The following is a 12,863-nucleotide window of genomic DNA, read 5'->3' on the forward strand; positions in this document are numbered from 1 at the left end:
CGTCAAGGATTGAGCTCGGTGATGGGGAGAGGCTAGAGGCTGATCAGACCCCTGTTGCCTGCTTGAAATGCACTGGGTCCGATAGGCTCTGCAGCGCTTAGAGATCTTCACACAGCGTGAAGTCTCCTCCTCCTGGTGTTCGTGGAGTCCTCCAACTTGGGCGGAAACCACTCAAGCTTTTTATACGGCTAGCAAGCCAATCACTAGCTGCCACGTGGGAATAATTTAGCACTAGCCAATGGTGGGGCACAAATTTGAATACGAATGGCAGGAACTCCATTGGACCGTGCATTTTCTCTTTGCAACTAAGAAATGCACCCTGCAAAGAAAGCTCTTAGTGGCGGGAAATAATTTAGCAGTGCCGAAGCGCACACAAACAAAATCACACCCTTGGGTTGTGACAGGCAGGTTAGACTAGTTTACAAAGATTGAATCAATTCAGGCTTAGGCTTTTTGAATGTCTTTCACTAGCCAATATCACTGTAACACTACCAGTCCACCTACTGGTTGCATAAGTTGACTTAGGTACCTATGTGTGATTCTTTTCCATCCTGCTCAAGTTCCTGAAAAATTATTGATGCAGAAGGTGGATAAGCCTCCTCCTCCTGGCTGCTTTTTTGTGACTCATTTTAATGGATCATATGATAGTGTGTTACAAAAGTAGATGGAAGAATAGATTTTCAGGACTTCAACAAAGTGAAACAGATTTGAACTTTGGCACCTAAATCCACTTGTAACTCTAATAGGTGCAATAGAATCTAGCCTTAAGAGTTCAGTAGCCATGATTTATAACAAGACTACCAACTTCAGGTTACACACACCCACATACAAGCACACATGTGCATGCACATGTGCACACATACATATGTGCGTGAGCGCGCGCACACACACACAAAATTCTAGATGTAAGATGTATCCACATAACAGACAAAGGTCTGGGTTGAATCAGCACCCTATGTCCTATTGCCAATTCTGTAAGTCAAACTATTCATCTCAAAAGATAGTGATGATCAGGGATCCTAGTTTTCTTTGATTTTAAAAAATCACCAATTTTCAGTTAAAAAAGTAACCCCAAACCCACATTTTTCTGTGATTTAAATGAAACATGATGAATATATGTATATGTATGTGATGTTTTGTTTTAATCATGTGGGAAAAATGTGGATTTGGGGTTACTTTTTTTTTTTTTTTTTAACAAAATATTGGGGACTTTTAATCAGAAAAAAAAACAGGACCCCTGGTGATAAAGAAGACAAAGACAAAGATGATGATGAAGGTGGCAATGAAGACTATGAAGACGACAAAGATGAAGACAAAGAAGAGAAAGAAGATGATAAAGAAGATGACGATGAAGAAGGCAGCAAAGAAGAAGGCAAAGAACAAGATAAAGACAACAACATAATAGGCTTTTTCTGAAGTTCTCTAATATTACTATGTTCTGTCATCATAGGGTGGCACGGCCTATGACATCGAGGGAGCCTGTAGTGTAATGCAGTGATAGAGCTAAAATGGGGCCATCCAGTGCAGCAGTATGTGTGTGCCATTGTGCTTGATGCAGAGGAAGGGGCAGGCAGGGGCCCGTGGCTCACAGTAGTGCCTGTCTTGGGGTGTGCAACTCCTGTTGGTGCAGCTAATGCAGTATGAGGCCTTAGCTGCTTACAAGTTGGACAGCCCCAAGAAATCAATGCAGGAAACCTTAATCAAGTCCCCATTTGTTCTGCTGGGCCCCTACTATTGGTCCAGGGTTGTCCCCCCACACCTGGCTTAACTTGCCAGGTCACATCAGTTCTAGGGCCAAAGTGGTCACAGAATCACAGAGAAGTAGGGCTGGAAGGTACCTCTGGGCCATGTCCACACAAGTGTGGACATTTGTTTCCCCTGGGACAAGAAGCAGCAGCACATCTTGTGCCACTGCTACTTGTCCCCTGGGAATGCCCATACCACGCACCCTCTGGCACTCAGTAGGTTACCCCAGGTGGGGTAAGGGAAGCTGAGGCCAGCAACTGTGCTGGCCCCAGCAAATTTATTGGGGTTCTGGGGCTGGGGAAGAAACTGCAGATGCAGTCATCCTGCAGCTGGGAACCTGGCTGGCAGCCAGTGTGTGACTCTGGCTGCCCAGGCTCCAGTTTAGGGCGGCGCGCACTGCCACCACCTGCATCACTCCCCTTTTTTTGGTGTGGGTTTTTTTGACCCTGGGATCTCCCAGGGTCCAAAAAACTCACTGTGCTGCAAGGTAGCAGCATGGGGAATGCCTGAATATGTGGTGTCTGCAGCACCACATACTGCACGGCCACACTCATCTGAAGGTCTTCTAGTTCAGACCTCTGCCTGAGTCAGGATCATCTCTTTTCAAACCATCTCAAGCAAATTCTTGTCTAACCTGTTACTAAAATGACATAGGCAACTCTGTCACACAACCACACAGCATAGCACCCTAATCCATCACAGGTAAGGCAGGGGAACAATGGCATGATATGGTATAATGGTTAAGTTTCTGTCCCAGGTTTCCATTTGTTCTTTTCCTCTCAAATACAGCTGTAGTTCACAACTGACCTCAACTATACATTGGGATAATGAAAAGAAAAGGTAAAGAAGAAGAACTGTTTTCATATTAGACAGCTAAGATCCAGGTCAATAATCAGTGAAAGAGACATTAGATGTGACAGATTTTTAAACAAGTTTAAGAAAACTATTCACATATATTTTCTGCCCATCGCAGAGCTCTCTTTATTAGAATCTTTACTCCACTGCAACTCTTGCTGTGTGATCTCCTGAGTAATCATTCAACACCCTTAAAAAAGGCTGATAAAAGCTAAAGCTGCAAAATAAGCTGCAAATTTGTTTTATGGACTAATATCCCTTTGGGAATAAATAAAATACATTCTCTCTTAGAAACCACTATACTGTAGTTTGCTCTCTTTTATAGTCAAGAGAAAAGGGCAATTTTTTTTCAAACAACTGCATTAAGTCCTTTCATCTGTAAACAGTGCATCCAAATCCCCCTTCAGATAGAGGTTTTGTTTAGACTATTTAAATGTCATGACAGAAGAAAATGGTTTAGAGGGAAAAAAATGAAGAAAGAATTATTTGCCCAGCAATACAATATTTCATTATTTCATAATTTCATTACATGCTGCTATTTAGCGTGTATAGTTTGTGAGGTTTTTTAATGCAAGTGTCTCAGCATATAAACAATGAGAGACAAGCTTCTCTTACTCCTGCTATACATTACTGCACCTCTTATGAATAAGGGTCTTCTGGGTATTTCCGTTTTCATTATCATTCACTCACAAGACAAATCAAACTCATTTTACATACAGGCCATTTAGAATAACAGTTTTCAGTACCTAACAGGTTGGGCTTTTGTTTTGTTTTTTGGGAGGGCGGTCAAAAGTTATATTTTCTGTAATTATCTTCAGTGTATTAACTTAGGCTTAAACTCTGCTGACACTAATGTGCAAGTTACCCTGAAGAATTCAGTAGGATACCTCAACTGTGTGTTTTCAGGATTAGTGTCATAATCTTTTGTTAAACAGGGAAACAGATGCATTTTACTACTTAAAATTGTTGCTGTACATATGTATAAGCAATATTTGTATGCATATGTTATCCTTCTCTGTACTTTAAAATCCATTAAGGAATTTTTTTAGTGAATAAATGAACTAATTCCTCAAAGATATCAGGCCATATAATATTTAATATTTTCAACATTTATGTGGACTATTTCAAATTAATTAGAATCTTTTATGCCTTTTTATATGCTACCTCCTCAAGATATTTTGAACCAAAAACATTTCACATTTATTAAAACAGAATTATACATAATCAAAGAAAAAAAGACTTCTAAAACATGGAAAGAGAAATACCAAACCAAGATGAATTGCAATATTGATTTTGCGAGGATAAATGGTTTTTGTAATATTAATATAGAGAAACCTTTATTACATTGACTCTCTAGGTGCAGTTAGAGTCTCTCTAACAATCTGTTTAAAATCTTCATTTTTCATCCTTATGGGAAAACCTCACTTGCTAAATGGATTTCATAAACAGTAATCTGTCAAGATATATATAGATAACAATTTGTGATGTTCACTGACCAGTTTGTTATGGTAAACAATACAGAAGTAAGGGATTTCTAATATATGCCAATGCTTACAACCATTACAGCTCTCTTTCGTTCACTGCAGAGTCCTGAAATCTACATTTCTTTTGTCCCACAGTGAATTTTCTATTTTGAAACCCTCAAATTCCAAACAAGGAGACAAAGTTTGCAAAAAAATAAATATGCAACTTGCAAAAGAACAAGCATCTTTTTAAAAGAGTCTTAACTTTCAAAAAATGACTGAAAACAGATTACCACAGACTGTCATACAAATATTTTAATGGATATATACTTCCAGCTGCAGAAGGAAATCATGCTGCCCAATACACACAGATTTACTCCTCAGTAAGATTCCAGATCTCCCAGGGCACCACAAAGTTGAGATATATGGTGACTCTTCCCCTAGAAACATTGGTAGATTGGTGTAACACCAAGTCACAGCTAGTGAGGATACCAACTGCCTTTGACCTAGCTGAATGCAGAGTAGCGATCACAGACTGCTCATATGGGATGACCTGGCAATTGCAGGTACGAGATTTCATGTTTCTCTTCTGTTGTGTTCCCCATATAAAACCTTTTGACTTTGGTCTTTATACAAAGGACAAGAATTTCATTGTAAATGACTAAAAAAACCTTCAATAGGGGAATGCTTTTGTACCTCAAGTAAAACAGGAGCCATAGGTGCATAAGAACAAGGTGAATTTTAAAAGGATTCTTAATACAGGCAAGTAATAAATGCCTACAACAAAGGGAGATGAAGCCATATTCCTGGCCATGACTCATGCACTAACACTCTATATCTCTATCTCTAACCATATTCTAAATATTCAAGAGGACATTAACACATGATGGGTGTTAGTTATGCTGTTTAATGTATTTTACTGGAAGGCTGTCAGATACTATACTGATGAATTTTGTAGAAGAAGCCATACAGTAGAAGTATACTCACTAATGGTCCAAGCTAACTCTAGATTCAAGTCCCATGCATACATAAAAAAGAAATCCTGGTTTTATGATGACATAAATCAAATGTTTGGCTCTAGACCAGGGGTAGGCAACTCCCGGCACAGGTGCCAGAGTGCAGCACGTGAAGGCATTTTGCTCAACATGCACACCTTGGGGCAGACGGCAGGGAAGGGGCTGGGGATGCACTGCCACAACAAGAATCAGGCCCCTTGCAGCTCCCCTGACATCCGCTCCTGGCATGCCAACATCTTACAAGCCAAGTTCGTGGGTGTTTTTGGCACTCTGTCCAAAAATGTGCCGGCCCCTGCTCTACACAGTAGTATAACTAAGGAGGGGCTACTGGGGCAGCAGCCTTTATGGGAGAGGAGGTACAAAAGCAGCCGCTGCCACAGAAGCAGTAGATAACACCACCACAATTAACATGGCAGGAACCTGTGCTGCTCCATGCTATGCAGCTCACCCAAAAGTAGCTGTGCCCTTCTACTCCCCTGGATCTAGATATTGTCAAACTTTGAATTTTGGGGGGTATGGGTTTGGTGGTTAGAGTTGGAACACACACAACTAAAGAATAAGGAAAATTCAATCAGATGGCAACTTAATACTACAGGATTGTCATCGCCAACCATTCACAGTGACAGGAACGGAAAATAAGAAATCTTCATCCTTACAGATTTCAATACTGCCATTAACAGATACTTCTATGACCTGCAAAACTAAAACATCCCCTGTCTAATGATTGACAGTAACATAAAAGTTCTAGTGAACAATCTGCAGCAAAATACTGCACTCAAGTGAACTCAAGAAGACACACACACTTTCTAGGAGCAGGATATGTTTATTCCTCTGTACACCCAAGGCTAGTTTTGAAGGTGTCCTATCACTGTCACTTAAGTCTCTCCATTCTTCTTTTTAAAGGCACAAATGCTAACCGTCGCAAAACATTTTACAATAATTGGTTTGCATGAAAATGAGAGCCTGTGAAATCTTACTGGACAACTTTTTAAAGGGGAATTTAGATTGTGAGGATTAAGCAAGAAAAAAGAAAATGCTGCAAGAGAAAGAGCAATAGCCAGAATAACAATATATTACCTACAGATATATTTTACATCTCACATTCATGGTAGTATAGTCACGCTCTTTTACTGTATATAAAGGCCCTAGGATACATTAGATACAAAATTTAGCCTGTGGCACAAAATTAAGGTGCAGATACAGAATCCAGTCTTCTAGGGAAACAGATTTTACAATAGGGAAAGTGCTGAAATTAGATTAATCCATTCCCTGAAAATTGACATTATTTCCTATTGGGGGAAGAGGAGCATCATACTTTTTGCTTCCCTTACTATTCAAAATGCCAGTTTTGGTCAAAATGCTCTTAATTTTCCAAAGAGCATGTCAAAAATATGTCTTAACAGTGAATGAGTAGTAACGTGGAATCAGTTAATTACAAATCATTAGAGATACAGAAGAATCATAATAAGACCATTCTCAAATCACTATCAGGGCCTGCTTATACCTTATACTGTAAGCCAAACAAATGTTGATTAGCTTAGTGTTGTTCTGGTTAGTGGAGCTGTCATACCTTAAGGCGAAAAACCATCTATGACTGTCCTTCACCTGCACAGCTGTGACTTGCCACTAGAGGCTTGGTGTGCAGGGGCAGGACTAGGAGCTAAGGCAAAATATGTCCTGTGGGCCAGATCCAATCCACCAAGGGATTTTGTCCAGCCTGTAGCAGATCCCTTGGCCCCACCCGGCCTTGGCACAGGAGGTGGCCCAGGCCATGTCGTATGCAGCCAATTCCACTGCCCCTGGGTGCACAGAAGTGTTGGGGCAGTGTGGCTACTGAACTTGTTTTCTGGAAGCCTTGTAGCAGAAGCCCCAATGCCCTGGCACCCTGGCTCCTCTGCCCCACGCCCACTGCCGGAGGCACCAAACAGAGCAGCCAGGCGGGATCTCTGTGGAAACCAGCTGCAGAACCATGCATGGGATGGAGCCACAGGCAGGCAGGGAGCAGCATACGGGAGCAGAATGGGCGGGAAGGGCCAGGGTCAGGGCCAAGGTTGGGGTGAAATCAGGATCATGGGGCAATGACAACCACATGCAAGGTAAAGCCACTTAGTGAGTTTTAGTGAGTACAGGTGGCATGGGGTGCTGACCTGGCCTGCAACAGCTCACCAAAATTCCCTGAGTGGCCCTCTGGCCTAAATAACTGCCCACCCATGAGCTAGGGGCAGGACCAGCTTACCACTCCCTCCATCATCCCAGGATGCAATGCCCCTCATGAGTCAGGGTGAGCAGGGACACCAGGGTGCAGTGCAGCCAGGCACAGTGCCTCACCCTCCGGGAATGTCAAGCAGAGCAAGTGCCACAGCTGCAGTGCCTCCAGCCACCACCTGGACTTGCTTGCTGCTTGAGCTCTGAGGGGTCTGATTCTTTTTTCCTCTGGAGCTTGCCCCTCCTGCACCTGCAGGAGCAGCGAGTCAGTCTGAGTTGCAGCAGGAGGCACTGGGCAGCCACTGGGCATTCCAAGGCTGCAGCGCTTACTCTGCCTGATGTCTCCAGGGGCGAGGCACCATGCCTGGTCCCACTGCGCCCCAGTATCCCCACTCATCCTGACTCAGGAGAGGCCATTGCATCCTGTGATGCTGGAGAACTTCAATTTGGGCAGAATAGCTGTAGGTAGTGGCCACACCTTAATGGAACAGGAGCAAAATTAAGCAGATTAGAGATATTCCTACCCTGGAATGGCATAACTTTAAACCAAATAACAAGCCCTTAAGCCAATCCAGGGCTTCAGAACTCCAGAAGCTTTAATGATGCCTGCATTGAAACCAATATAAATGTTCCATTGATGCTTGTGCGCATTAGATATGCATATTTATTTAAACGAAGATCTAATTTAAATATATGGCATCTTATTATGGTTACTAATGATTTTAAAATTAGCCAATGTGAGAAAATATGAATGAGATAATATTAGAAGTAAACTGCATTTAAAAAAAAACAAAAACAAAGAAAGACTTACCTTCCTGTTTCAGAGTCAAATCCAAAATAAAGGTCACTGCAGTGGTCACATCTCTGTCCATTTACAGAAGCATCTTGACAAACACACTGGCCACTTAGACGATCACAGACCTGACTGACTGAACCAGTTATATGGCATACACATGGCAGGCAGCCAGAAGTACTGAATTGGGATATGTAAAAACCTAGCAAAGAGAAGAAAGGTTGAAAAAAGACATTTAATAAAGTTTCAAAAGAAGAAATATAACCAAAAATTATGCTGATGTGCCTACTTATTTTATACTTGATCAATGAACCCAAATAAAAACACCAAGGAAAATATTCTCTATGTAAAATGCATATATACAATGCTACACATTTTCCAGAACAGGGTGTTCTAAACTCTGTGAGGCTTGCTAGCTCTGGTTCTCTGTTCATTCTCCTTCAGATGCTCTTCTTTGACCTCTACCAGACATGCAGGTAAAGGTGCCATGGGATCTGATGCATGATCCACACAATCACATTTCCTACCATGAAGCATGTGGATGAAAGAAGGTGTGATTGTGGGATCAAGCGTCAGATCCCATCACATGTTACTGCTGGTGGAGGGGCAGCTGGGGCTCCCCCTACACTGGCAAGTAGCAAGCTCCTGAAACTGGGAGCCCCCTTAGTTAATGGGGCTCCCAGCCATGAGGGAACATCATGTATTTCCATGGCTAGGAGCCCCATGATCTGAGGCTCTCAGCCATGGAGTTGCACCATGTACTCCTATGGCTGGGAGGCCCATCAGCTGCAGGCTCCCAGCTTGTGGAAGCACTGTCAACTGCGGCCTCTCAGCCTCGGGATGCAGGGACATCTGGGAACCTCTAGCTGACAGGGATCCCAGTCATGGGACTCACCTGGCCACACATTCAATTAATGGTGTGAAAGGAAACAGCCACAAAGCTAGGACACATTTTTTTGTGGAATAACTTTGTGGCTTATTCCTTCTTTTATGCTGTCATTAATTGCTTTAATGTGTGTCCAGGTTACAACTTAAGATGTGATTAACTGGTTAATCACATCTTAAGTGTAATGTGTCAAAGGCCTTAGACAGAGCAACTCAAAACAGAAAAACTATGCCACATGTATCAGGCAGGCAGAAGTCAAGGCAGGGTGAAAACTTAGGGCATATACAGACATTCCCAGGACCTGATCTACGATTAAGCCATGTTATCATAGATTGAGTCCCTATTTGTACACACATTCACCAGTGCTGGAAGCTGCACTGGGAACACATTCCAAGTTGGGGTGAAGGGAGAGGTGAGATTGTAGGGGAGGTTGGCAGGTCCATGGGAGCTGGCAGGTCTGCAGGGCTGGTTGTCCATCCAGGGGTGGTAGGGTCAGAGGGCTACAAATACCCAGTCAGGCTGGGGGGGAGGGGATCAGAAAACTGCAGCCCCCAGGGCTTTCCCAGATCCAGGGCTGTGCTCTGAAAAAGTACACACTGGGCATGTCCACACAAGATGTTTACTGCAGTTGCCTAATTAGCTCCACAGTAAACACCTCAGCATCTACACATGTAGTAAAATTAGGACAGAATCACCAGCACACATACAGATTGGAAGATGACCTTCTAAGTAGCACAGTGCCAGAAAGGGATCTCAGAGTAATAGTACACTCCAAGATGAACATGAGTCATCAATATGGCGAAGTGATCAGTAAAGCTAACCGCACTCTATCATGCATCACACAGATACATCACAAACAGGTCTAAGGAGATGATACTTCCCCTCTATGTGGCATTGGTAAGGCCACAGCTGGAGTACTGAGTCCAGTTTTGAGCACCGCACTTCAAGAAGGATGTGGATAACCTTGAGAGGGTCCAGAGGACGGTTACTTGTATGGTTAGGGGGCTACAGGTAAGGCCCTATAAGGAGAGATTAAGGGACCTGTATCTCTTCAGCCTCTGCAAGAGAAGGCTGAGAGGTGATCTTGTGGCTGTCTACAAATTCACTGGGGGTAGGGGAGGGCAGCAAGGAATAGGAGATACTCTATTTACCCTTGGGATAACTAGAAACAATGGCCACAAATTGAGAGAGAGCAGATTTAGATTGGACATCAGGAAGAACTTCTTCATGGTAAGGGTTACCAGAATCTGGAATGGGATTCTGAGGCAGGTCGTGCTCTCCCCTACCTTGGAGGTCTTTAAAAGGAGGTTAGACAAGTACCTGGCTGAGGTCATCTGACCCCAATTTCCTGCACAGGGCAGGGGGTTAGACTCAATGATCTACTGAGGTCCCGTCCAACCCTAAAAATCTATGAAATATATGACAGAGTAAACTAATTAATTCCACAGTAGGTTGATACTTATAAATACAAGTACTATCCTATTGCGGATTTTTTTACTCAGCAGTACCACACATGTAGATGCTGACCCAGCTGCCTGGGGCATGAAGGTGCTTCAGTGTGGGGGCTGCCTGCCAGCTAGCCCCACACTGAAGTACCCTCCACACTGAAGCCCCTTCACAGCACATTGAGCCAGATCGGAGCAGGCCCAGGCTGACAGGCTAACCCCCTGAGCCCTCTGCCAGCTGGGGCTGCTCTGTCCTTGAACAACATGCTTCAGTCCCAGGCACACATGCAAATGGTGCACCCAGAAGCAATAAACTCCAGCACAATATGCACCAGTTTATTGTTCCACATTAATTGCAAGTGTAGATGCACCCACAGGGCAAGCCTACATATGCAATTAATTTGAGGCAGTAAACTCTGGAGCAATTTGAGACAGAGTAAAACTACTCAAGAGCAGTGACTACACATGTACCTGGAACAGCAGCAATTGGAGCCAGGGCCGAGCAGTTTACACCAGGGTCACTCAGCCCCAGGCTCCAAGTGGCAGCATCAGGTGGCAGAGGGACTGGCTGGGAAAGAGAGTGCTGAAAGTGCACAGTCATGTGGCTAGGCAGGAGGCAGGAGTCTGGTCCCCCAATGACTGGGCTCACTGAATGCAAATTACAGCCACAGTCACCATCTGCACATGCATTTAATCACAGTAAATTACCCCAGCCTAAAATAGTACTGTCTCCAACTATCTGACTGTGGTGTAAATTAGGTTACTGTGGCCTAACACTGTCACGCATGTAGACAGTAATGCTTTACTGTGCAAGTCATTAATTTACTCCTCAGCAAAGCGCATATGTACACACGGCCACATTCAAATAGATTGGCAAAATTTAGCCTAATCTACGTAGTGGACCTTCTCAGGTGAACTAAGTTAGATCAGGCCAGCCATTTTTTGCCAAATCTAAACTCCATAAATGCTTGTACAGTTCATCACTTAGATTGACCTAACCGTAGTTAAGTTAAGACCTAACCCTAGTCTTGAAAAAAAAAAAAAAGAGGCGTACATACAGTGGAAGTCAAGGACAGTCCTCAAGGAGGACTATACAACAGTGATCCGTACTTCTGGGAAATGATTAGGAAAGCTAAGGCAGTGACTGAGTTTAAGTTAGCCAAGGGAATCAAGGACAATAAGAAGTACTTCTTTAGGTATGTAGGGAGCAGAAGGAAAACAAATGGAAGTTGGGGGGCCCCTGCTTAACACCTCAGGACAAGTGGTAATGGACACTCAGGAAAAAACTGAACTCCTGACTGCCCACTTTGCTTCAGTATTTCACCAAACCAAGGGGAAAGACAAGCGAGATAAGGAACACAGGGGGCACGGTGGGAATGATAGACTTCCCAATGTGAATGCTAAGCTGGTGCAAAACCAACAAGAAAATTTAGACATTTATAAGTCAGCAGGACCAGATGGACTTCACCTGAGAGTGCTGATGGAGCTGGCTGAGGTCATTGTGGAACCCCTGGCAAAACTCTTTCAGAAATTGTGGCACAGAGGGGAGATCCCTGAGGATTGGAAGAGGGCCAACATTATGCCCATCTTCAAGAAGGGGAAGAGGGAGGACCCAGGCAACTGTAGGCCAATCAACCTAACCTCCATCCCAGGGAAAATCCTGGAAAAACTCATTAAAGCATCTATATGTGATACGCTCACTGAGGGTAAGATTCCAAATGACAGCCAGCATGGCTTCGTCGCGGGTAGGTCTTGTCTTACTTATTCCATCTCCTTTTACGAACAGGTCTCTTGCCATCTGGACATGGGAGAAAAGGTCAACATTATATACCTAGACTTACAAAAGGCTTTTGATCTAGTATCCCACGATATCCTTGTGAAAAAATTGGAAGTTTGTGGACTTAACTGCTCAACAGTTCCGTGGGTGGAAAACTGGCTGCATGGTAGGACCCAGAGAGTTCTCATGAACGGATCTGTGTCATCCTGGTGAGAAGTGGCCAGTGGTGTCCCTCAGGGGTCCGTGCTTGGACCGGTGCTTTTCAACATCTTTATCAATGATTTGGATGTGGGGGTGAATAGTTCGCTGGCCAAGTTTGTGGACGACACCAAGTTATGGGAGATCATGGTCATGCCAGAAGAGAGGTTATAGATAGAGGCAGATCTAGACAGACTGGAGAGTTGAGGTGACCGGAACCAAATGAAGTTCAATACTCAGAAATGTAAGGTGCTCCATCTGGGGGCAAACAATCCCCAACATACCTACAGGCTCAGTGGAGTGAATGCTGTGGTCAGAAGGGCAAACAACATGCTAGCATGTACTAACCGCTGCATCTCATGCAAAACTAAGGAAGTGATACTCCCACTGATACTCCATCCTAAAACCGCTTGTCACCCACAGAGCAAGTTTTGTCCAAGACACCACAGACTTGCTACGGAAACTTAAAAACATAGACC

At 43.7% G+C, this 12,863-nt stretch overlaps 1 protein-coding gene across 1 annotated transcript in view; it reads right to left on the minus strand.

Annotated features, from left to right (window-relative positions):
• USH2A (usherin) overlaps window positions 1–12,863 on the minus strand; it is a gene marked incomplete at its 5' end in the record, with an annotated part of 567,922 nt that overhangs the window by 522,167 nt on the left and 32,892 nt on the right. The window contains one exon of the mRNA XM_025209559.1: window positions 8,097–8,280. Within this exon, the coding sequence (XP_025065344.1) occupies window positions 8,097–8,280 (184 nt within the window). The remainder of the gene's footprint in view (window positions 1–8,096; window positions 8,281–12,863) is intronic.

Source organism: Alligator sinensis, unplaced genomic scaffold (assembly GCF_000455745.1).
Source record: "Alligator sinensis unplaced genomic scaffold, ASM45574v1 scaffold842_1, whole genome shotgun sequence".
Lineage (NCBI taxonomy): Eukaryota > Metazoa > Chordata > Crocodylia > Alligatoridae > Alligator > Alligator sinensis.